General features: G+C 41.6%; 1 protein-coding gene across 1 annotated transcript; it reads left to right on the top strand.

Moving 5' to 3' along the window:
- The first annotated feature begins 1,294 nt into the window (after positions 1 to 1,294).
- On the top strand, positions 1,295 to 19,914 carry POPDC3 (popeye domain containing 3). The gene is made up of 4 exons (XM_059399263.1): positions 1,295 to 1,383; positions 16,237 to 16,976; positions 17,925 to 18,033; positions 19,036 to 19,914. The coding sequence occupies exons 2-4, from the start codon at positions 16,492 to 16,494 to the stop codon at positions 19,315 to 19,317; spliced, it is 876 nt and encodes a 291-aa protein (XP_059255246.1). The 5' UTR covers positions 1,295 to 1,383; positions 16,237 to 16,491; the 3' UTR covers positions 19,318 to 19,914.
- The last annotated feature ends 6,302 nt before the right edge of the window (positions 19,915 to 26,216 follow it).

The following is a 26,216-nucleotide window of genomic DNA, read 5'->3' as shown; positions in this document are numbered from 1 at the left end:
AGAGTCTGTCATACATGGATGTCTTTGCTGCTTCTGAGTTTTTAAATCAAAAATAACCATAAATACAATCCTTAAAACTTTGTGATGTGCAATACTAAATAAGAAGTAAAATCTAAACCCAGAGTACGTCCGGTATCAGAGCTTGTGACCTTCACACTTCCTTGGCCGTATTTCAAATGTAGATATACATAACATGTAAATATACACACCATGGGCTAGATTCAGTTCAAATTTTATTTCTAAAATTTCCGAGTAAATCTCTGGAATGAAGAGTAACAGCAAAGACTGACCAGAGGAGTGTTTTCTAGCTGTGCACAGTGTTTAGGAATATGGGTATTTGGCCCCCAGTTTCAGCACAATTAGAAGAGGTTAATTTTACAGTTTATATTAATTATTTTGGCAATTATTCTGGGGACCAAAAGAGACACTGATTATTCAATAAATGTTTGCTTCTGGAATCATCATCACCAACTCTTAGCACCAAGTAAAAGTGAAGGTGCTAAGAGAAGGGAGACGAAATCCTTGAGTAACTTTGTGTGTTTCACTGGTACCTCACTGACTACCCTATGGTTTGATCACCAAAACTAAACAAAACTTCACTAATTTCATGAGAGGAAAATGCATTTGAGTGTTGCCTGAAATTGTATGCATTTGGCTTAGTGCTGATTTGAAGATTTTCTGTCATTTGTATTTTTAATTTTTTCCTTCTGTGGTTGTTCGTGCTTTCCCAATTTTTTTTTTTTTTTTTTTTTTTTTTTTTTTTTTAGATATCCATTGATTTGACCTTTCTTTGTCCCATGCACCCAAATATTCTCATCCCCACTCCGGTCATTTATTTCGTCATTTTGTTTTTGGCGTGCCCGCGGAGAGGGGCACACATAGAGTTGCTTTTCATTTCAGTAGTCAATTCCATCCTTCTCCAGAACAGCGAACACCAGGTTTGTTTCCTAACCGTGATCAGTGTTGACTTCGGGAAACCCTTCTTGGCAAACTTTGGTCCGCAGCGCCCGCCAGCTTTGTCCGCAGACCTGCAAGCTGGTGGCCGCGCCGCCTGCTGCGGGGAGGCTGGGGCGGCCCGGGTCCCTGAGCCGCCGCCGCCGCCGCCCCCGCCCTCCCCGCTCTCCCCGCTCTCCCCGCTCTCCCCGCTGCGCCCCGGGGCGCGCGCCCGTGCCCGGCCCCCGCCCGCGCCGCCGCGCGAGCTCGGGAGTGGGCTGCGGTCACGGCGCGTCCCGGCGCGGGGCCGACGCCGGCCGGGTGGGCGGCGTGGAGTGCGCGAGCCGGACGCCGGGGGCTTCGGCGCCGGGCAGCCGGACTCAGCGCGCTCGGCTGGGAAACTTCTGTAGGCGCAAGGCCGGAGCTCGGCGCAGGGTCGGGGAACGAAAGGTAAGGAGGGGAGCCCGGGGGCGCCTCGGCTGCCGCCTTCCGGGAGCTGTCCGCACCCTCGCACCTAGCGCGCTTTGGTGCAACTTTGCCGGCGCGACTTCTACCCCGGCCCCGCCCCAGGTTGGGGGCTGCGAGGCCGCCGACCCCCCGGGACCGCCTTTGCTTCGCCGCCCTGTGCCCCGCGCTGCCAGCACCGCCGCTCCGCTCCCGGCCCCGCTCCCGGCCCGGCTCGGGCCAATTCGAGCCCCGGAGTCCGGGTGGCGCCGCTCGCAGCTCCGCCGGCTGAGAGTCCGCCGCTGAGGGCTCCGCGCGCACCAGCCCCTGGCAACTCCAGTCGTCTGCTCTCGAGGTGAATCTTTCCCCCAGATCTTCTGTTTGCCCCCCTCTTGCCCAGGCACCCTGGAGCCCAAAGAAAGGGGCCAGATTTTCGAGGGAGAAAAGCTGGTCCAAGGGACCCTGACAGTCTTAGGGTTCGTGGGGAAGTGCAGCGGCTGGGAGTTCCTTTCCCTGTCTGCTAAGGGCCTGACTAGGGTCAGTGTTTTCACACTGAGTTGGGGACACGGGAAAGCTGCCTCATCAAAGGTCAAGCTGACCTGTTTTCTCTACTTGGGGATCCACCTTGGGAAAAAAAGGAAGGAAGGAAGGAAACAAAACCACCAAATTACCTAATCACCAAGGTCAGTTACAGAGGTATAATACATTGTGAGGGTCTGTATTTTAGGAAAAGATTAAAGGCACAGAATCAAAATACAGTAATAGGGCTATCCCCCCCCCCCCAAAAATGTTTTAGCCAGGAAACATTTTTAAAATATGAAAAAGTTCTACATGTGACTTATAAATGGAAAAGCACAATTAGAAGCCCACTTTTGAACGTAATTTAACTTGATTTAGTAAACATTTAGAATGGGACAATCTTCCTTCCTGACTTTTTATTCTAATTCTTGTACTTGGGTTTGAATTTGCAAGCTTGGACATAAAAATTGAATTTTATGGAGCCTTAAAAAATTATTGGTCCCTGTTCATAGTAAGGTTTGGTGGTGGCTATTTTCTGTTCTTTTTAATATTAGGGAGTATTGCGTGGTCATATTCCTTGCATGACAGGACAGTAACCTGGCATTGTTCTTTGAGCCAAAAGTAAACTAAACAAGAACTACATGAAACTAAATACAAACAAAACAAAAATTAGATCTCCTTCCACATTACAGAATGAAGAGGTCTAGCTGATCTCAGATGATTTTAAGGCTCTTTTCCTTCCCCGAAGACCAGAGAGTTTAGGATAGAAATACAAACTGAAATGTAGAGTAAGATATTTTCTGTTCCAAAATTTTATACTCATAAACTGGGAGACACTGGAGAAATGAGTTTCTTTCATCTCAATAGTGTCTCAAAATAGCTGAATCATCGTGCATCCTGTGCTTCTAAATGGTGACATTCTTTGCTTATTAAATCAAAACATGTGCTGGAAAACCAAACTCCCAGGCTTCTTAACCACAAGACTGACTAAGCATTGACACATTGGAGCATTCACGTCTGCTTATTTTCAAACAGTCAAGATCAAGAATGGTTATGAAGTATTGGCTGTAGTATATGAGTGTAAGAACACATCAGCAACATGGCAGGCAAGAAGTTTCAAAACTGCTTTGGAAAATATCCAAATGATGGATCGATCTGCAAGCCTGCAAATTGCAGTTGAAATTGGTTTTTATAATTATGGTTGTTGGCCAACTGAGATTGGGAACTATAGAGAGTAAGTCAGAATTGACAAGAGTATATTGAATCATTAATTAGATTTTTTTTTTTTTGAGGAAAAGGGAAAATGTTTCTGTTACCCAAGTAGTTACAAGAGAATGTCTTAAAGTGCAAGTTATAACAAGCATTTTTATTTAAGATTTTATTTATTTATTGGTTAGAGAGAGAGAGAGAGACAAAGAGCACAAGCAGGGGGAGGGGCAGACAGAGAGAGAAGCAGGCTCTCTGTTAAGCAAGGAGCCAGATTCGGAACTCGATTCCAGGACCTGGGAATCATGGCCAGAGCAGAAGGCAGACACTTAAACGGACTGAGCCACCTAGGCATCCTATTATAGGCATTTTCTAAAAAATTAAATAAATTACCGAAAGTTGTTGACCTAGAGCAATGCTGGATCACCCTCTGACCCAAAGAATACAAAGACTGATTCACACAGACCCAACATGAGACCTTCTCATTTTGTTCTTCTTCACTTGTATTCTTCAACAGAATAATAAACTCTGGTGACTCTTACACACACTATGAAATTGGTTCTAGAAAGATAATCAACTGGCTGAGCCTAGACTAGAATCTTCATTGCTCTGGGCCTCATTTTTCACTCCAGACCATGCTGATAAAACCACTGAGGTTGCGGAGGTGTTGTGACTCCTGAACAGGTCAGTAAATGGAAGACCTGGTGACTGGCACGTTGTCAGAACACAACTAGTCATAATTTTCCCTGTCTCCCTAAGTAGGTGTTTGTTGATTGACTGAACAAACTATAGGATGAACAGTAGGTACAGTTTTTGCTTTTATTTATTTTTTTTAAAGATTTTATTTATTTATTTGACAGAGATCACAAGCAGGCAGAGAGGCAGGCAGAGAGAGAGGAGGAAGCAGGCTCCCCGCTGAGCAGAGAGCCCGATGCGGGGCTCGATCCCAGGACCCTGAGATCATGACCCGAGCTGAAGGCAGCGGCTCAACCCACTGAGCCACCCAGGCGCCCCCAGTTTTTGCTTTTTAATTCAAAAACTCTGTGTAGCAAAATCTTGATAATAGTTGAGTCTGGATAATCAGTATATGGAGATTTACTATCTAGTATTTTATCTATCTTTGTATGTGTTTACTCATAAGAAAAAGAATTTAATCATGGACCTGGAAAAAATGCATAAGATACATTTCTAATCTTGCACTGCACTTTAAATTGCAATTTTAAAATTATTCTATATGGCTTGGAAGGATAGACACAATTATATATAAGGAGTGAGTGGGTGGAGAATGGTACTTGAGAATAATCCATGGGGATCTTCAATTTCTGAGGAATTTTTTTATTATAAAAAAGACTTTTGGGGCGCCTGGGTGGCTCAGTGGGTTAGGCCGCTGCCTTCGGCTCGGGTCGTGATCTCAGGGTCCTGGGATCCAGTCCCGCATTGGGCTTAGCGGGGAGCCTGCTTCCCTCTCTCTCTCTGCCTGCCTCTCCATCTACTTGTGATTTCTCTGTCAAATAAATACATAAAAAAAAAAAAAAATCTAAAAAAAAAAAAGACTTTCAAAATGACAATGATGTTTGTTATTGCTGGTCATTGGGTTCATGGATTTTAGTACTTTGAAATTTTTGTATTTAAAAATTTTCAAATTAATATAAAATCACCTTATTTTATAAAATTGTTATAAAGAATGCAAACAATACAGATATATACAAAGACAAAAGTAATGTATCCCCCATTCAGAAATCATCATCTTTAACATTAAGTGTAGATGGTTCCATGTCTTTCCTTGCATTTGTACAAATAGAAGGATATAGATCATGTATTTATTAATACATATGTATTAATATGTAACATATTACTCTGGGGACACAAATAATGTGTATAATCTAGGGTTGGTTTGTCTAATTGTTTGTGTTCAATCTTTGATGGACATTCTAGAAAACTAGCTTGTTTGAATTTTCATTTATGAGACTTTAGACTATCTCTTAAAATATAGTATTTATTTAAAAATTTAGTATGCAGGGACGCCTTGGTGGCTCAGTGGATTAAGCCTCTGCCTTCGGCTTGGTCATGATCTCAGGATCCTGGGATCAAGCCCCACATTGGGCTTTCTGCTCAGCAGGGAGTCTGTTTCCCTCTCTCTCTGCCTGCATCTCTGCCTATTTGTGATCTCTCTCTGTCAAATAAATAAATAAAATCTTTTTAAAAAAATTTAGTATGCAGTAACTAACTTTAAATGAGTCTTACATAACTTAGGTTTATTTGCATATAAGAGATATTTTTAGCTATTTAAAATAGATCTCATAATTTGAAAGTAAGCTTAAATTGTATCAACATTTGAATTTCACTAAAATGCAAGCTCCAGGAGGGCAGGGATTTATTGAATTATTGCATATTAATTAACAATATTTTTCTGGCCATTTGAAATTTCATGACACAGTCAATTATGTTATACTGTTTGTTTTGAAATTAAGCATCATGTCAATGCAAGGGAAATATTAGGGAACAATTTAAGCATAGCACAGATTTTTTGCTTGCTCGTGGATCATTTACTCAACCAGAATACCAGATGAATATATTAAGCTATAACCTGCTGACTTGAGCCATATAGGAATACACAACGCACAAATACCCGTACACCTGAAACATCTGCCAGCTACCTTGGTTCACCACAGGTCATCCTGCAAGAGTGGGTTCTGCTATTCTTCTGCAGTGGCACACTTTTCTGTATAAAAACACAACCTTCAGCATCCTGAGAATGTCTAAGCATCTTGATTCAACATGTCAAATAGTGCATACAAAAGGAAAGGTTCAATAATGAAGAGAAACTTGAAATAATCAAACATTTCAAAAGAATCAGGAGAATATGTATATTTCCAGAAATAAGGGATTGGCCTACATTGCTTATCCACAGGCAGTGCTGCCACAATAAAAGAAACATCTATGGTTGGAATAACTTCCAAGTGTTACAAGTCAAGAAAAACAAGACCGAAAGAAATAGAAGAAATGGAAAGATTGTAGAGCATGTGGATTGAGGACCAAACAAGAAACAGTCTCCTACAATCAAAGAGAAAGCTCCTATCTCTGTGCAAACACCTTGAAAGGAAATCTCCATACCCTGCAGAAGTGCTCCTTTTACCACTAGTGGTGGCTGGTTTGGTGGTTTCAAACATCACTGGCCCTGATGTGTGGTCCACCTGGTTTATCTGGCCAGAAAAAATGAAAAAGACTCTACCCAGTTAGCTAGATCACATGAGCTTTTAGGCATGTGAGAGAGAAACATGAGAACCTGAACTACATAAACATAGAAAGGTGAGTTCATTTGCTGCATATAGGTCACTTGGAGGAAAAGGAAGTGAAGGTGTCTACCTTTGATTCATATCAAGAGAAGACCATTTAATGGATCCATGGATCCGGCTTGTCTTGCATTTTTCATCATGAATGTCTGGTGAACTTACTGCTTGACATGATAGCAGCTGCTCGAAAGTGAATGGCCTGCTTGTGCCAGGATTACTGCTGTTTCGTCAGATTGAGAATTATAGGACACTGATTGGTCCAGCATGGGTCCACCATCCCATTCCTGTGTTGCTCAAAAAGTTGTAATTTCTTTTTTTTTTTTTAAGATTTAATTTTTTATTTCACAGAGAGAGAGAGAGAGAGCACAAGCAGGGGAAGAGGCAGAGGAGGAGGGAGAAGGCTCCTGCAGAGCAGGGGAAGCCTGATATGGGACTCCCATCCCAGGACTCTGGAATCATGACCTGAGCTGAAGGCAGTGGCTTAACCCACTGAGCCACCCAGGTGCCCCCAAAAAGTTGGGGGCAAAAAAGTTTTGGGGGCAAAAATGCCACCCAGGTGCCCCCAAAAAGTTGGGGGCAAAAAAGTAATTTCTTAAGAAGACATTTAAATTCACTGAATCTAGAACCGAAGGGAGAAAACAAGAATGTTATTGATTTGTTCCAGTAAGTCCAGATATTTAGATTCAAACTGTACATGAAGCAGTGTGTCATTATTTGCATGTCTGTCTGGGAGTGATTCTGAGCTCTATCATTTGTGTATCCTTAGGCAACCTCCTTCACGTCCCTGTACCTCAGTTTTCTCATCTGTAAAACAGGGACAACAGAACTGTATATTTCAAAAAGTTGTAAGGATTAAATGACACAATATTTTAGTATTCTTAGAAACATGCCTGGCACATAGTAAATGCTTAGTAAATGTCCAGTGCTGGTAGTAACGGTGGTAGTAGCAGTCATAGTAGTAAATGAGGTTCAAGAAGATGGCAATGAGATATTGCATTAATTCCCCATCGCTCAACTCATCTGAATGTCATGGAGTCACACAATGAGAAGAATTACAGAGCTATTTATTTGAGTTTCTGTAGTCTGTCTTTTGAGTGTTAATCTCTAGATGTGTCTGAGACATCAAGTATTTGCCCTATGCATATGGCTTGGTTTTGCAAAGAACTAAGCTGGAAGTCACCCAAGGAAACTTGGTATTCCAGGAATTTTGGAGATTGTATATGAATGACATAATTATTCTGGAAATTGCCCATGTGTCCAAATGCTTGACAGTGTTGGGTGTCTGACTCCACTAAGAAGAACCTGTAATGTATAGCTGGGAACCACTGTGAATTTACATGTAATTCCCAGGGCCGTTCTTGGTGTCTTGTTTTCCAGATACTATTCTTCAAAAGTATTACTGTTCTTACCTGATTTTCCTGATTTAAAGCTAGCAAAGATTTCATGTCTTCTTCCAACTCCATCATAAAATGCAGATTATTAGATTAATGAAAGTCTTGTATAGTAAGTACTCATAATTGGGTGTGTGTATTAGTTTCCTACTGCTTTATAACAGAGTACAACAAATAGTGGCTGAAAACACCACAGACTCATTATCGCATAGTTTTTGTGGGTCAGGAGTCCAGGCACAGCTGAACTGGCACACTGCACTCCTCGTTTGGAGTCCAAGGCCCTCTTCCAAGATTTTCAGGTGGTTGGCAGAATTCAGCTCCTTGTTGTAGGACTGATATTCCCGTTATCTTGGTCACTGTTAGTTGGGGACTACTTTCAGCTCACAGAGACAGTCCTTGGGTTGTGACCCCCATAAGCAGTTCACAGCATGGTATCTGCTTTCTTCCAGACCAGTAGGAAAATGACTCTCTAAGTTTCCCTCTCTAGTCCTACAATCTTATATAGATTAATAATCACAGGTGATTATTCTAGCACCATTTGCCATGTAATGTTAATCAAGAAAGCCTCTGTCCCATCTCATTCACAGATCTGCCACACTCAAGGAGAGAGGATTATAGCATGTGTAAACCAATGAGACAGGAATCTTGGGGGCCATCTTACAATTTTGCCTATGTGATAAAGTGAGAAATCAGACACAGCAGCAAGTAATCAAATGGACATTAGCAAAGATATGAGAATCAGAGAAGTCCGGTGCAGGCTGTAGGCACATTCTTTAATTTTCTCGAGTCTCAAGAGAAGCCAAGTTCTCATAGGTATGGAAGGTCAAAGGCATATTCCAGCCCAGAAGCCTAGTCATACATGAAGAAACTCGTATATTATATGAAAACAAAGGCTGGTATAGACCCTGTGGAATCCAGAAGACCACAATTCAATCTCCACTACAAAATTTATGAGATTATCTGTCTGGGATTTCCAATGTATTCCATGAGGTATCATCAGAAGATGAAATGAGAAAATGAAACAATGGGATATAGTTGCTTGGGAAAGTGTAATTCTCCCAAGGCAAAAGGAAAAAGTAGTGACTTCCTTGGTAGGATAAAGAGGCCAAGAGCTATAGTGAGTTTGGCCACCACCTATGTAGGCAGAAACCAGATGGCGACATCTATGCCATGGATAACATCTGATGATTGTAGCATGTGAATATTGTAGCCAATATCATTTACATTTATATCAACTCTCTGTTCTTAATCTTAGATAATTCTTCCATATTTATACACTTCTACATTATACATATGCACTGTTTGCCCAGTGTCATGCCAAGTCTTTTTCATTTCCTTTCTCTGTTAGTTGAGAGGCTCTAGACCAGCACTGTCCAAGAGAAAGATAATGCAAGTCACATACGTAATTTTAAATTTTCTAATAGCGACATTGAAAAATAAGACATGGGCAGAATTAACTTTAATGTTTTATTTAACCCAGTATTTCTAAAACATAATCATTTCAGCCTATAGTCAATATAAATGTTATAATGACATATTCTTTATCTTTATGCTAAGTCTTTGAAATCCATGTATATAACACATCTCAATTCAGGCCAGCCACATATGGCTAATGGCTACCATATTGGACAGCACAACTCTAGAGTTCTAGCTAAGGCCTCGGCTCATGGGCATTTAATTTCAACTCTCATTCTCTCTGTGCTCACTTTCTAGCTCCTCTTGCCAACCCCAGGCTTTCTTCAGTATTGCCTTGCGCAATAGGAACTATTAAATATCCCTCTGTCCTGCCTATTTTCTGCTGTGAACTCTGCAGGTATACCAAGAATATTCGGTTAATTGAGGATGAAACTGTGTTCCCCTTTCCTCTGATTTCTTCCCAAACTTTGGGGTCTCTTAAAATTCCAAAGGGTCTTCAATCCTTCTTTGATCCTCTGTCTCAAGACATTTCTTCCTTTTACTTCTCCCTCACAGTATAATATATGCTTTCCTGTCTTTCTGTGTCCAACATCTAAATCATTGATTCAGGTATTAGATCTCACTGGGGCTTCTTACTTTTTCCAAAATTATTCTGAATACTGCATTTACAGCTGGGCATTGTTATCCTTATCAGTCATTGAATGTTTATTGAAGACTCACTCTGTGCTAGACAGAGGGGAATTCCATAAGTATTTCCATACACACACACACGTAAAATAATCAACCAAGGGCACCTGGGTGGCTCAGTTGGTTAAGCAATTGCCTTCAGCTCAGGTCATGATCCTGGAGTACCAGGATCGAGTCCCACATCGGGCTCCCAGCTCCATGGGGAGTCTGCTTCTCCCTCTGACCTTCTCCCCTCTCGTGCTCTTTCTCTCTCAAATAAATAAATAAAATCTTTTTAAAAAATAAATAATCAACCAATAAAGCTGACATATGACCAGATATATATGACCAATGATCAATATATATATAAAATGGTCAGTATAACATAACATATGATGGAAGCCATGTTGACAGATAATAAAGGCCATAAAATTTCAGAGCTAGAAGGTGCAATTCAGGCCACCCTGTTAAGGAAAGCCTGCTGCAAAATATCCACAAGGCTTGCGCCCTCTTGGAATCATGAGTGGCAAGGAAGGAAAATGCTTCCCCACCTGAGCAAAGCATGGGAATGAGAACACACAAGGCAAAATGTGCCTTTCCAGCTCCTTCAAAATAGGAATTAAAATCAGATCCTTTACCGTACAGGCTGTTCTGGTGTCTCTCAACCTCACCATCCCCCAACAGTTCTTAACCCTGGTTGCTCATCAGAAAATGCCAGTGCCTGGGCCTCACCACAGTCAGTAAGTAATTAAGTGAGCAGTCTCTAGAGTGGGGCCCCAATCATAAACGCAGTGTTAAGACCTGCAGTCTGAATTCTGTTCCACTACTCGGCTCTATATTTGAAGCCATGCTAGGAAAAGTCTTCTATTCCTTACCACATAGAGTCATGTTATTTTAGAGCCAAAAGGGACCTCACATTATTTTGTCCACCTTCCATTTTACCAATGAGGAAACAGGTCTAGTAAGATTAAAATCACACAGCTCTTTAGGGGCACGGCTAAAACTAGAACTTTGCTTTTAAGTAACACTGTCAGCCGAACCGAGCAGACGCAGAATGGAGCACTAACACCAGCACTACTGGCCCCGGCAGACAGTGACGATCAAAAGCACAAGAATAACCAGTGCAGAAGGACAGCCAGTGGTCAGCCAGGAAGGAACAAAGCAAAGGTCCGGCAAACAAACAAGGATAATTCAGAAACCATGCAGGAACAACGTAAAACAATGACCTTCAAACTTGAATGTGCATCAGAATCAACTGGGAACTAATTGGAAGGGCATCTTCTTGGGTCCCTTCCAGGCTCAGCAATTCTAGGGTGGGGCCAGGGAAGGGACAGTCTAACAAGCCACCCGGGTGACACTTAACATCAGTGACTTGAGGATACCTGCTGGGAAGCACTAAATACTAATCTGAGGTACAAGAGTAACATTGTCCTCCAGGGATGGCTTCTTGGCCATTGGAAAGTAAAGACTCAAGGGTGGGTTGGTTATGAGGGTACCCCTACCAGCCGTAGGAGATCAGGACCTGGATAGGGAAGAACAACTGAGATCACCCCTGCAGGAATAAGTATATTTAGAATTTGAAATTTAAAGTTGGGTAGCCACCGACAGTAACATTTGTATTTGCGTATTGAACTGTAATCCTCTGGGTGAAAGAAAGCTTTTAAAAAACTGAATTCTCGGGTGCCTGGGTGGCTCAGTGGGTTAAGCCACTGCCTTCGGCTCAGGTCATGATCTCAGGGTCCTGGGATCGAGTCCCGCATCGGGCTCTCTGCTCGGCAGGGAGCCTGTTTCCTCCTCCTCTCTCTCTCTGACTGCCTCTCTACCTACTTGTGATCTCCCTCTGTCAAATAAATAAAAAAAAAAAAAAAAAAAAAAAAATTTAAAAAAAAAAACTGAATTCTCCAAAAGGCTCAGCTTTGTAAAAGACAAGCCACAAGTACGGCGACACCATCTCTCTATTATTTTTAAATTTGCCAAGAAGTTTTAATAGAGATTTCCTCATCTGAATCTTTGAGCCCCCTTTAGAGTGGACCGAATAAGTGATACTACCTCTGCTTGACTGATGCATAAACATGCCTGAATTTATCTAAGCAACAAGGAGGGAATGAATGCTTACATTCTCTAAACCCGGCTACTGTGGAAGCAGAATAATAAATGTGGTGTAGTCTGTGAGCTTCGGAATCAGGCAGGACTGTGTGGAATGTTAGTCCCCGTATGAGCAGGAGGCCTGAAACAATTTGCTTACCTTCTCTGGGTTTCGATTTTTCTCATCTGTAAGATGGAGATGTAGTACCTTCCCCAGAGGGTTGTTGTGAAGGTTAGGTGAGGTAATTTCTAAATACTTCTGGCAAGTAGGTCCTGAGTAAGTATACCTCCTTGAGAATAAGTAGAGAAAACCAGCTTTAAGCAAATGATTATTTTTGCATATGGAACACATACCAAAGTTGGGATCTATTCCAATTAATGAGTAGAATATTGATGGCATTTTTATCTTCTGGGTTGCCTAGCAACCAAAACTAACGCAATACCACAAGCTACGAGAGTTGTTGTTTTTAATCAGATTAAAATTCCACTGCTCTTAAGGAACTCAATTTCTATGAAGACAAAAGGATTCCCCTATGAGTTTGGAGCTGTGCCAGACGTTTAAATAAGCAGTGTCCCACCTCCTCAGTGATTTTGTACCAAACTTCCTTGGATGTTGGAATAGTCCCTACTTCTTTTCCCCTGGGTGACAGAAGATTTTAGATCATCCATTAAATCGGAGAGAAAATAGGCATGGAGAAGGCAGCCTGCTTGCCCCTGGATAGCAGGGTACTCAATCAACGCTCCCCGAGGGCCAGAAATACAAAAACATTTGTCTTTGCCCCTTAAGCGTTTCAGAAGCTAGGAGAGGAAGTCCGCCAGTGTTGAATAATAATACAGCAAATTATTTCACGAGTGCCTTTGTAGGTCTATCTCCCTGGCTCCGCGGTGAGCATTACGGATGGAGCCGTACATGTGGATATGGGAGGTCTTAAATATTTGGTGTTAGGATTATTATTTTCCTGGCAAACCAATCCGGACAGAATATCCCACTGTGTCCCAACACGTTCATATCCGATTCCCAGCCTTGAAAGGTGACCCTGCGTGCTGGTGAGGGCATGGCATTGAGCGGACTGGGACTCCTACCTCGCCACTGGGACTTCCTGCCTCTCTTACCTCAAGCCCGTGACTTGGCCAATCTTGTGCCCTGCTTTTCTCATTTGCAAGCAGGGCAACGAGCCTCCCTCACGGCAACGAGTCTAACGCAATGAGATATTAAACGTACAAGTTTTAAATAGATAAACCCAATTTCAGAGCTAGTCTTAATCCGTTGGTCCCAATTCTCCATCATATTTCATGGATCATGCTCATACCTGCCTTTAAGGTTCCTCTCTAACTTATTCCTCTATAACTCAGGGTCTTACAATCTAAGGAGTAGAAAGGGGGGAGCTGGGAATTATTGTGTTTATTTGCACTTAATTTGTGTCTCCATCATTTGTCCATGTGCTCATTTCTCTTGCGGGGAAGGTGGGCTTTGTTGCTGGAGAATCTATTGTGCTACTTCAGCATCTCAACGTTTATTTACCCAAAAACAGGACTTAAGGCCTCCAGACCTTCTAAGCAGGCAGCTGGCTGATGAATCACGTACAGTCAGAGAGTGCTGCTGGCACACATCAGAGGAACACTCACGCCCGTCACCTGCCCCTGTCAGTTCATTCTCTTCTAATAAAATACATCTGTTTTGGTGACTGAATAAAAACACACCAAGTGGAGAAAGGCTGGGTGTGGAGTAATTTAATCAGGGCAAGTCAGCACTCCGTGTTGCTGTGTGGAGTGATACAGGATCAAGGATAGGAAGATGATTTGGTAGCAGCTTCTTGAAACAGAAGCCGCTGGAAAGGACCGGAAGCACAGTTCCTCTGATGAGCACAATGGGTCACCCTCCTGGAATGCAGGTGGCCCAGTCTGTCCCCCAAGTCCCGATCGTCAGGGGACAAGATTCCCAGAAGCTCCCTTCTGCATTGCCGCATAGGTTTTACATGGCCCTTCTCTGTTAGCATCATTTTAACATTTTGTTGAGGATTATAAATTTTTAAGGAAGTTCAAACCGAAGTTCAGAGCTCTGCCAGCAGTGCTTTTTAATATTGGCTTTCGCGGCTGTGTTAGGTATCCTGAGGAACTGATTAATTTAAAATACCCTAGTTTTAAAAGTGAAACAGCAGGGAGACTGACATTTGCAGTCTGGTATTCTGCAGTTCTCACTACTCATTGTGTTTTTTAAAAAATTTTCTTTGTTGTGAATATCCAGTAGTGTATAATTCTGTGTTGCGCTTAAAGAGGAGAAAGTAAACACTTTGAGGGTGCTGTTCTGCCCCGACTCCCATCATCTCACAGAGTGAGGGGGGAGGCACGAACTAGGGGGCATGGGGGGGGTTAAAGTACATTTGAAAGTAGCTTTAGTACAAATAACAATGCAAGTTCTAGGTCTGTGTTATTTACTTTTTCTTTTTTTTAATGATTCAACTGGTGATGCTGTTAAAGGCATAGTTACTTGCTGAGGAAAGGATCCGCTATCCAGGATGAAGAGCCAGAACTCCAACAGCGGCTCCTTTACTTCCATTTCTAGTTCTGTTGGTGATTATACTGTTCCCTTTTTTACTTCAGCCAAGTCATTTTCACCTCTCCATGTGTATTTTTTTTTTCTATGAGACAAGATCTGTGATATTTGATATTTTATTAACAGGTGCTCTGGAAATGATCTATCTCAAAAATAAAGGCACTAAATATAGCACTTAAGTTCAAGGCTTCTGAATGTTGTTATGGTTTAAAAATCCAGTCTACTGAAATCTTCACAGTGAAACTACTTATTGTTAAGAAATCTGGGGTAAATGATACATATCCTACAGCTCTATCATCCCGGGTGAATCTCTCCTGACTCAGATCACACATTAGCATTTTTACCATATGGCTCAAAGGGTAGAGAATATATGTGCAGAGGAACAAGTCAGTAACATTTTTTGACCATCTGGTAAATAAATGTGTAAGCAGCAGGAATTTTAATATTATTTATTTAGTTATATGGGTGCAGACTTTAACTTGAAATAACCTCTAATACAGTAAGGTAGATCTGAATTTATATGTCTCAAATAATTTTGATCTAATTCATGAAACAGAATCCTGGTCTACTCGGTGTTCTTAAAATCAGACTCCTGACAAGGATAGAACTAGAAGGTACTATGCTGAGCGAAATAAGTCAATCAGAGAAAGACAATTATATGATCTCTCTGATATGAAGAATTTGAGAGGCAGGGCGGGGGATTGTGGTGGGGGTTAGGGAAGGAATGAAACAAAATGAAACAAGATGGGATCGGGAGGGAGACAAACCATAAGAGACTCTTAACTTCAGGAAACAAACTGAGGGTTGCTGGTGGTGGGGGGTATGGATAGGGTGGTTGGGTTTTGGACATTGGGGAGGGTATGTGCTATGGTGAGTGTTGTGAAATGGGTAAGCCTGATGGTTCACAGACCTGAACCCCTGAGGCAAATAATACATTATATGTTAATTTAAAAAATCAGACTCCTAATTACGTGTTTCTCGTGTTTTTTGTTTTAGTAGGGCCCCTTACAGTGCCTCATTTAAAGTCTTTTTCATGAGAGGCCCCATGATTGGATCCAGCCTCCAGGCTTACGGGCAAAAGTTCTGCTCTATCCTGACCCCTGGGTGACCTGAGATAAATTATTTGGCTCTCGAAGCCTTGAATTTTTCATCTGTAGAGAGTGAATACCATTGTCCAACAGTTCTTTCTCGGAGGGTGGGCCACGAAAGGCCATGGATTGGTGCATCAGAATCATGTGTGGGGGGGGTGCTGTCAAGATACTAACACAGGCCCTACCTGTAGCATAGGCCTTACCCTCAGACAGTCTGACTCAGTATGCCTGCACAGCCTATGAATCTGCATTTTTAGTCATTGTCCCAAGAGATTCTGAGGTACACTGAGCTATTATTATGAAGACGAGTTGATGAAAACACCTAGCTTTCTAGCAAAATATGTAGTTAGCTAGGTCTAACAAATATTAAAATTTTGGGAAATAATTTTTTATTATTACTAAACATAACCCTAAAACTATACATGTTCTATCCTAGAAACTTAACAGCCTTTGTGCTCTCTCTGTATTATTCTTTTTAACTAGAGCAAATATATAATTATGTCAAAATAAAATGTTAAAATACATTCTAACTTCATAGAAAATAGGATACCAACTTGAATAGTAATGCTGGGGATTCAGTTAAATATACCCCTCAATTTTCCTTGTCTAATTAGATCCTTCTTTTTTTTCTTGTCCAGGAAACTGTAAAATATCTGTGGACTAGATCTTATGAACTTAAAGTCTAGTCTGTGGACTAGACCAGATGAACTTAAAGAAGCTAGCCTGGGAGTTTTAGTGTTTCAAGATCTAATCACTCCAACCCCAGGGTCCAGGCTGTCTCCGGTTTTATAAGGACGTAGGGAAACTCTGATGATGGAAGAACAAAGGACTTAACTACTCGCTTCCGTATCATCTAATGTCAGCTGAAGAGTGAACCAGACAGAAGGACAGCCATGGAGAGAAACTCAAGTCTGTGGACGAACCTGATAGATGAGCACCCAGTCTGCATCACCTGGAAACAGGAGGCCGAAGGAGCCATTTATCATCTTGCCAGTATTTTATTCGTCGTAGGTTTCATGGGCGGCAGTGGATTCTTCGGGCTCCTTTACGTCTTCAGTTTGCTGGGCTTGGGTTTTCTCTGCTCTGCCATCTGGGCTTGGGTCGATGTCTGCGCGGCCGACATATATTCCTGGAATTTCGTGCTGTTCGTCGTCTGTTTCATGCAGTTCGTTCACATTGCGTATCAAGTGCGCAGCATAACTTTTTCCCGAGAATTCCAGCTGTTGTACAGCTCCCTTTTCCAGCCCCTGGGGACCTCGTTGCCCGTCTTCAGAACAATCGCTCTGAGCTCTGAAGTGGTGACTTTGGAAAAGGAACACTGTTACGCCATGCAGGGGAAGACCTCCATTGATAAACTCTCCCTGCTAGTTTCGGGGAGGTTCGTACTCTTGGTCCTTCCTCTATAGTAGTGATTTCCGCTGTACAAGCTACTAGCTGGTGTTTCTTTTTGCTACGCTTTTCTATCTTAACGTAACACAGTCCTGGGTGGTTTTTAGCACTGTGAGGCATGAGAAACCCCTCGAAACGTACGTGAGTCACGGACATAGGCATTTAGAGTATGTGCTGTTATTTACTCGAAGCAGGATATAATCTAGAGCCTTAATATTTCTTCTTATAAATTTGTCTGGATGTGCTATTTGTTTCCAAGCTAGTCATTGAGCATCAAGAACAGGATGGTGCCAGCTTCAATTAACAGTATACTCAATGTGGGCATCCAAAGTACTTTAAGTAAAAGACTCTGATGGGGTGTTCTTTCAAGTAATAGAGAACATTTAAGTTCTATAATGATCAATTTTTTCAGTATATTCTAGAATTGCCCACTTGCTAGAAGCGGGGGCATATATTTGTAGGTAGATAAATTTTGAAAACACAAGGTTTGGGGGAAGAAACAATAATGTTTAAATGTCTTTAAAAGCTTAAATATTTAGTCAACAGAGGTATCTACAGTGATATTCCTTTATATTCTGCAGTGTTTCCCTACTTAATTTAAAATCTGACTGAGTGCATTGAAACTTTGTCTTGAAGTATCTTGAAATATAATAAATCCACACAAAAGGGCACATACCATCCATGTACACTTTGATGCGCTATCTGATAAATTTTACCTAATATTCTAGAATCCCAACTGTGAGGAACATCTGTACATGTTCAATCTTACAGGAGATTTTGTCACTTACTGTAATGTATGAATTTAATATTTTAGCCTACAAAATTTTAAAAGCATAACGGCCACCAGAGATCTAAGATACTGCTCCCTCCCCTTTGCCTCCAGTTATGGGCTTGCTTTCTCTTTCTCTCAAAAATGATGTTCTTTGTGTTTGGGTAGGATCAGAGTGACCGTTGATGGCGAATTTCTGCATTACATTTTCCCCTTCCAGTTCCTGGATTCGCCTGAATGGGACTCACTGAGACCCACAGAGGAAGGCATCTTTCAGGTAAGGGATAACTGGACTGCAGAGTGAGCACTGTCTCTTCCAAACAGATGTTTGGTTTAAAAACAGGCAAACAAGTAAAGCAGAACAATGATTTATATTCAACTTTGGAATGTACTTTGCAGCATGCATTGACTTCCCAGTTCTCTTGCTGATTACCGTGTCTGTGGAGGGCCAGTGACAAGAAAAAGAACGGGTTTTGTATATGGCAGAAAGAGTCCACAAAAGATGCTCTTCAATTTTCCATTGCTTAGCTGCATATATGGAGATTAAAATATAATTAATTGAGATTTGACTATAAACAAAACACTGCCACTGACACAGTGTAGAGAAACACCAAGAATTTAAAAGTTTGCCCTTATTGCAAAAATGAGTGATTCTCAAGATTTAAAATGCTAATAGATTTCAGTTGTTTTCTAGAAAAAAAAGTAAAAGTGCTAAACTTAACCATCACTACTCTGCTGCTGTGTCTGCTAATTTCAAAAGATACTTACTTCAGTGGATTCTACTATGGTATATTGTTTTCCTACAATGAATACATGTAACATACGTGTGTGTATGCAACTATAAATTCATATACATACGCAGAATAGGTAAATAAGTTCCATTTTGTGCTACAGAAATGATTAGAATTAAATATTTGTCTGCAGTCTTTGGGACTGACTTGGAAATACTTCTCTAACATTCGCCAACTTCATTATTTTTTAGTATCAAGTAGCTCTCGCTTCAGTAAAAGACAAAAATACATCTACCCAGATTTTGAAAAGAGATGGATTGGGAATGGGCACAACGTTGTGATTGTTCATGTTATAAATTATGTATGTGCCAAGACATTTTGTAGTTTCTCCCCATTTTTACCCTATATTGTGAGTCAGTTTTTTTAACCCAAGAAATCAGCAAGTGAAAGTCATTTAAAATAAGGGCAAAAAAAAGGGGGAGGGGGAGGCAGAACTTTAGTGGCTTCCTAATCTTTGTTTTTTATGTGGCCTTACACTTTTTTTTTAGGTAACCCTCACAGCAGAAACTGATTGTCGATATGTGTCTTGGAGGAGAAAGAAATTGTATTTGCTCTTCGCTCAGCATCGTTACATCTCCCGCCTGTTTTCAGTTTTAATTGGCAGTGACATTGCAGATAAACTCTATGCCTTGAATGACAGGGTATATACAGGAAAAACATACCACTACGATATTCGGTTACCCAACTTCTATCAAATGTCAAGTCCAAAAATACGCAAATCACCCCTGACAGAACATTTCCGGAATTCCAAACGGGGTTGTGATAAGTGATATCAGAGTCGGAAGTTTTATAATCATAGAAAAGACCCTCTTTGTCATTCCCCAAATGAAATACAGAAAATTGCACTCACTATTATTTTTATAAATCAAACTCCGAGGCAAGATGCCACTGCCAGCTGTTTGACTCATCTCAGTTTCTGCATTGTGAATCAAGTTTACAAATTTCTCTGTATTTCTTATTGGAATAAATGGGGAGGGGGAAATGAATAACTGTGCGCAGTTTCTCCTTTTCTGTGTCAGAACTGGAAGAATGGAATATTGTGTTCTCAAATACTTCCTCAGATCTATTCAAATCTGATGTCCTGCCCTATTGAGTTGGACACTGCTTCTCAAGCAGCAGCCAGAAAGTGCTCTCAGCATGAGAGTGGGCTGTGACTGTCCACATCAGTGTTTCCAGAACTGACTTTTGGCCACAACCTCTGACAAAAGCAAGGTGGATTACTGTGGTAGGCAGCAATTATTTATTTTAAATGTGAAGTTGTTTACTATGACTAGAAAGTAGAATAAATGCAAGAGATGATCTGTCCATCTTGAAGGCTATTTTATTGCAACAAATACTTTATCAGCTCAATCTTTAACATTTTAAAAGAGGCATTTCATGGAAGACAAAGATGTATATTAATTACGTATATTAATTATGGAGTAAAAAGAATATTAATTACGGAGTAAAAATACCCTGGAACAAATAGTAAAAACGTTGCACAGTGTTTCAGTCTCACACGGTTATAGCTGAAAGAGCAAGTGTGAATGGTCTGACTGGACAGCAAGGGACCCGTAGCGAAAGCTCTACCCACCACACAAAGACAGGAGACCCTTTGACATCGTAAAGAAGAGCTGCCAGACAGATGAGCAATCTGATCCGTATCTTCAGAAAACTGGTTCTCTAGAGATCGTGAGCAGGCCACGTTCTTTGGTAGAAAGATAAATCATCAGACATTTAACCAATATGTATTGAGCACCTGCTTTGGCTCCTCGTGCTGTCCTGAGTACTAGTAATACCTCAGGTAACAGATCCCATGCCTCAAAGAACTTACATCCCGGGGAGAGAGAGACCAATAATAAAATCAAATAGAAAAACCTGGGGTTATAAAGAGTGTCACCAAGGAGGGAGAGAGATTAATTAGGGACGGTGGGTAGAATGGGGCATTGTCATTTTAATAGGATGGTCAAAGAAGGCCTGAATGAGAGGGTAACCTTTGAATAGAGACCTGAGGGAAGTCAAGGAGCAATCCATGCAGACACCTGGGGAATGGGCAATCTGGGCGAGCAGAGAGAAAGCAAATGGGTGGGCCTTTAGATCTGAGCAGGACCAGCCAGAAGACAGCATGGCTACAACGGAATGAGCACTAGGGAGAGATGACAAAGAGAATTTGGGGCAGATTGGGTGGGGCCCAATAACTCACTGTAAGGACTTTGGCTTTTATTCGGAGAGTGACCAGAAACCACTGGGGAGTTTTAAATAGAAGGTGGTATGATTGACCCTATTCAATAAATTCAACTATCACATTGGTCAGCCTAGTGAGAACACACTAGGGGGGAAGGGGAACAAGAAGAGTGGACTTGGAAGGGGAGATGAGGGTTAAGTGTGAGATGCCTGTTGGGTCGGAGGCTCCGGGAATGCAAGAGGAACAACAGAAATGACCACTGGGCCACCATCGTCCAGGACCTCCCCCTCCTTAACCCTTGACTCTCCCACCAAAAGGATGTATGCCCAGGACACCTCTCTAGAAGTAACCGGATACCTATGCAGGAAACAGGAGCATCAGGACTCCCCCATACCTTCCAATCACCAAATACCCTGCCTTATATGGCTGTAAACCTATGCCCTGTCTTAACCCAGATAAAAGACTCCCCCAACCCACTCCCGGCGCCACTTCCCCGACTCCTCTCGCCCAAGGGCACCTTTAATAAATCTTGCCTGGTGTTGTGTTTATCTCACCTGTAAAACCTTACAAGACACTACTAGACACTGAAATAGAATAAACAGTTGGATAAGTCGAGAGTTCAAGAGAAAAGTCTGGGCTAGAGATAAAAATCTGAGCGCATGTCACCTACAAATGATACTTTAAAGCCATAAGACTAGATGAGATGGCCAAGGCAGTAAGTGTAGTTTCAGAAGAAAACCTATTGGGAGGACTTTCCCTTGGAGCCCTCCATTGTTAAGAGGACAGGGAGATGCGGAAGAGTCAGCAAAGGACAAGAGAAGGGGCAGCTAGTGAGGTAGGAAGAAAACCAGAAGCGTCAGGTCCTGGAAGTCAAGTGAAGAAAGTGCTCAAGGAGAAGGGAGCGATGAACCGTCTCAAACAGGGCTGACAGGTCAGGTGCTGTAATGTCTGAGAAGAAACCACGGGGTTAAGCAGCATGGAGGTCCGCAGTGAACTTGACAGGAACAGTTTTAGTGCACTGATTGGGAACGAACACTTGACTAAAGCAGGTTGAGGGGAAAGGAAAGGCAAGAAATTAGAAAAGCAAGTGCAAGTAAGGTTTTCGAGGCATGTTGATATGAAGTTTAATAGAAAGGAACGGTAGCCTGAGCAGGAAGTGGGGTCAAGAGAGAAGAGGCTTTTCTTGGTTGGTTGTAAGATAAGGGAAATAATGGTGTATTTGTATGCTGATGGGAATGATCCAGGAGAGAGCAGGTGAATTGCTTGAGGGATGACCTTGAGCAGGTGAGTGATGATGGGATCCAGTGAACTTAAACAGGGACAGGGACAATCAATCATTAGGAAGAAGAGTAGGCAGAAAGTATGGGGGAGCGCAGTTGCTGGCAAATGAGAGATATACTAGCTTGTGGAAGTTTCCTCATGATTCTCTTTTCTCAGTGACCCAGGAAGCAAAGTCAGCAAGAAGGGTGGGGGAAGAAGTATTGGGGTTATGTAACATACATTATCGTTCTGTACATTAGCATCTGCTGCAAGTGGGACAGTGTGACAAGGTCTGAATCCTTAGTCTGGATGAGCTCCTGAACTCAGCCAGTTCAGCACGAACTAAAGGAGTAGTTGGAGGGGTTGGCTCCCAGCCCCACATGGCCATCATGGGCAGCTATTACGCAAGCAGACACAATGGCAGCTCTCTGCTGGGTACAACAGAAGGCCTTCAGCTCTTAAAGTACAGAGAATCCTAAGGAGAAGCCACACCTTAAGTTAGTACCAGCTAATAATTTCACAGGTGTTCCTGACAGGAGAGCTTTCTAACCAGGAAAAACAACTGAGAACAAACCACAGAGAATATGGGATGTAGACTTTTGGTTCAAATCATGTTGGCAGAGGGAGCAGAAGAATTTTCCAGAAATTTTCCAGAAATCTAACCATTTTTAGGATGACGACGAAAGAGTACCAACAGAACAGGCTAAAGGGATGTTGAAAGAGGAGGTACGGACATGAACCTGACCTTCCTCCCACTTGTGCGTAGGGCCAGCAGCAGCCCTCCTCTGTAGAACGGACACACGACCATCCAACACCTGGTTTGCACCCAGGTGTTCTCACTTCCACAACAATACCAAAGTATCAAATCCCTCTACTAACCTCCATGTACACACACTGTATGTGTGGTTTGAAATGTCTAGCAAACCACAGTTTGCTCTCTCAAAATACTCTGATCACTTGAGACAGAAAGAAAAAAAAAACCACAGACACCAAAAAAAAGTACCCCTGAAGCACAATATCACAGTGCCCTTAAAATTTAATTTCTATTAGAAATTGGGCTCATTTCCATCTCAGCCTAATTGTCTTCAGCCCTAAATCCCTTTGATTTCTTTATCACTGGCGAAAGTACAGTAAGGTGAGGAACGGGTTGTTTCCTTGTGTTAAAACGGCTTTCTGGCTTTGTACACAAGCTCTGTACACGCATAAATAAATAAAGCACCTTGTTCAAAAGTATGAAGAATTTTAAACGGGGAAAGTAGAGCACTGAACCGAATGCAGAGCTTTTTGTAAGCCTGAGGCCCTTTGCATGCCCACGAAGCTGATCCTGGTCAAGAGTTGTCCTTATGACTTAAAGAACTGGGGTGACTGTAATTTTCTGTCCTAAATTTTGTGGTCGGAAATAACCCTAAGAAGGAGCCTGGGGCGGGGGGTGGTGGGAAGGAAGAAGTGGCTTAAAGTGAGCCCATGAACACTCCCCCCAGTTACCTAGGCAAGTTGCCAGAGGCTGCAGGCCCCGGTTGCTTAACCTTCACTGCAGTTGGATATTTGAAGGCTTCTCGTTCCCCTCAAGAGCTTGTCCTTTGAACTTGACTTCACCTCCACACAAAGCACCAGGAAGATTTGCCCTGGACTCTGCACCTCAAGGAACTCATGGTGCTAAAATTAATCCACCATAAAGAATACCGTGAGGCTCTCTCAGCACTTACGGGCTGAGGAATTTTCTCTCCCCTTCAACAAAGGAGCAGAAGGCAATTCAGTTGCTCTCAGCTCATCTGGATAAGCTTTGGATGTCATTTTGTTACACTGCACAGAAGCAGAAGGACAGAATTGATTTGACAGAGCAGTTACTAAGTGAAATCCCCCAACCTAGCTGGCAAGAGCCAGAAGAAAAACATACTAAGCAGACAATACAAATTATAACAGCGATACATTATACACCATGTACTTGAGACTGCTGGTTTAACCAAGGACATAAATACACATGTGGCATTGGATTGCACTGACTGGGTTCCACATCGTGATAGGACACATGGTTATAGAAGAAATTAGCCTTCAAAAATGCTGCTCCCAAATTAATATTATTTTTTAGCAAATGACAGCTTACTGAAACGTGGCCATCAGTGAGCCCAGTTCCCTTATTTTTCTTCCTTCTACTAAAATTTAATACCTATGTATCAATAAAAAATAAAATGAATATTAGTATCGATAGACTTATAATAAAATACAAGTTCAAGTTGATAGAACTGTGTGTGATTTCAAGTTCAAAATCTTACAATAATGAAAAGATGTTGCAAGTCTGAAATATTACTTTAGCTCTTAGTCATCTGTGAGTGTTACCATCATTTTAATGCGGGATTGTACATTTGCATGTAACATCAGCACAGTTTCAATTTAATCTGAGGTTTTATTAATATGCTAAATTCGACTAGTTTTAAAACCTGCTAGCTATTAAAGATTGACAGGGAACTTTTTTTCCCCCCCGAAGAACTGATTATTTGTGTCTTGAACTATAGTTTTTCCCTTTACTCTATTTCAATTCATGCTTTAGTGATCCTAATAAATATAATTTTATTTTATTTATAGGATTCCAAAGCTATTTGTTTTTACATACTTTTACAGTAGGATTGTAGCCCCACTTGATATAACGTGAGATGCTTAGCATGATCTAACCTGTGATTATCACTCTTACTAAATATAAAATTATCTCCCAAATTATAGAATCACAAAGCAAAATCCTACATCGATTTAATACTTTATAGTTTACAAAGCATGTCCACATATTATTTCCTCTACTTGTTTCTTGAAAGAATCCCACTTTATGGGTAAAGATTAGAGAGGCTGGATTACAGTAAATGGTGACACTCAACTCCACTGTGTTCTTCCAAATCAGTGTGCTTGCATTTTGCACGCTACATGGACCATGGTGCTGAGTGACTTGAAGGGAACTAAGATGCCCCCAATCTGAACCAAAAGAAAAGTCAAAGCCAAAAGGCTAGTTATACATCTGCTGAATTTGTTGGTGACAGCGCAGGGACCTAAACATGAACCTTTCTTCTTCAGAACCATCAGCAACTCACTTGAGTTCAAATGAGGCTTATAAGTAACATGTGCAATTAAATGTAACCTTATTAAAATGGCTATATGAAAGAGCATGGCCCAGCTTCTCTGAAGAGTTTCTTTGTTTGTTTAATTCGAGAGGGAGAGAGAGAGCATGAGTAGGGGAAAGGGCAGAGAAAGAAGCAGGCTCTTGGCTGAGCGGCTGAGCAGACAGCCTGATGTGGGGGATCGATCCCAGGACTCTGCGATCTTGACCTGAGCCAAAGGCAGATGTTTAACTGACTGAGCCACCCAAGCACCTTCTTTGAGGTTATTTAAATAAATTCTTTAAATCTGGGATTTGTCCCCTATCATTTCAAATATTCCCATGTCTTATTTGTGATCTCTCCAGAAATTTTACTGAGAAGCCTTCCTTATCTCAGGCCACCAGGCTTTATGTGCCATCACCCCCCAACATACAAGTAAATTAATTTAGTGTCCCCCCTGTAGTGCTGTTTCTCTCTCTTTTCAAAGATGGAATAAAATTATATGCACGGTGAAACTTTGTAAACAGAAACATCTTCAAATAGTAGCCAGTGAGGTCTCCAAGATACAAAAGATATTTTTCAGTGCAGTATAAGAGGACATTTGTGAAGAACAGGGTATTACTATGGGTAGGAATCGGGTCATCTGAGATCAAAGTTTAGTAAATGTATGAGCATAATATCTATTTTTCTGAGGAAAGGAATTTTTTTTTTTTCAAACTCTCCCTCTAGTCTATATCTGTTTGGGAACAGTGCCTAGTACATGGTAGCTGCTTTGTAAATATTTATTGAGTCGAAGGAAAGTAATTGCATCTGTTCTTGAATCCATATCTGAATTTTAATACTGATTCCCCCTCCCAGTTGGACTTTGACTATGCAGTGCCACTGGCAGTTTTCTCATGAAAGAAAATTAAAGACCTGTAATAATATTTTTTCTACATATCATTTTTTCTGCATGATACAGAACTATCCTATCTTTAACGTGACTTCAAAGCCACATTCTTCTTGCTGATGTTGAACTGAGTTTCAGCAATATTTGTTCAGAATGCACAGTTATTAGTTTTCAGGTTCCAAGATCATTCTCTGGGTTGAAAATTTGCAAGCTGATTTAGCTTAGAGTCTCTTTGTATTGGACACATGTGATGGAGTATTGTGTCCCCTGAGA

The sequence above is a fragment of the Mustela nigripes genome, chromosome 5 (genome assembly GCF_022355385.1).
Source record: "Mustela nigripes isolate SB6536 chromosome 5, MUSNIG.SB6536, whole genome shotgun sequence".
Taxonomy (NCBI): Eukaryota; Metazoa; Chordata; class Mammalia; order Carnivora; family Mustelidae; genus Mustela; species Mustela nigripes.
Note: the sequence above shows the minus strand (reverse complement) of the source record. Positions and strands in the feature narration are given on the sequence as shown.

Bases quoted from the DNA above. Each gene is read 5' to 3' on its own strand.
- POPDC3 (XM_059399263.1), top strand. From the start codon at position 16,492: ATGGAGAGAAACTCAAGTCTGTGGACGAACCTGATAGATGAGCACCCA. The intron at 16,977-17,924 runs GTTCGTACTCTT...GTGTTTGGGTAG, and splicing joins TCCCTGCTAGTTTCGGGGAG to GATCAGAGTGACCGTTGATG. The intron at 18,034-19,035 runs GTAAGGGATAAC...CTTTTTTTTTAG, and splicing joins CAGAGGAAGGCATCTTTCAG to GTAACCCTCACAGCAGAAAC.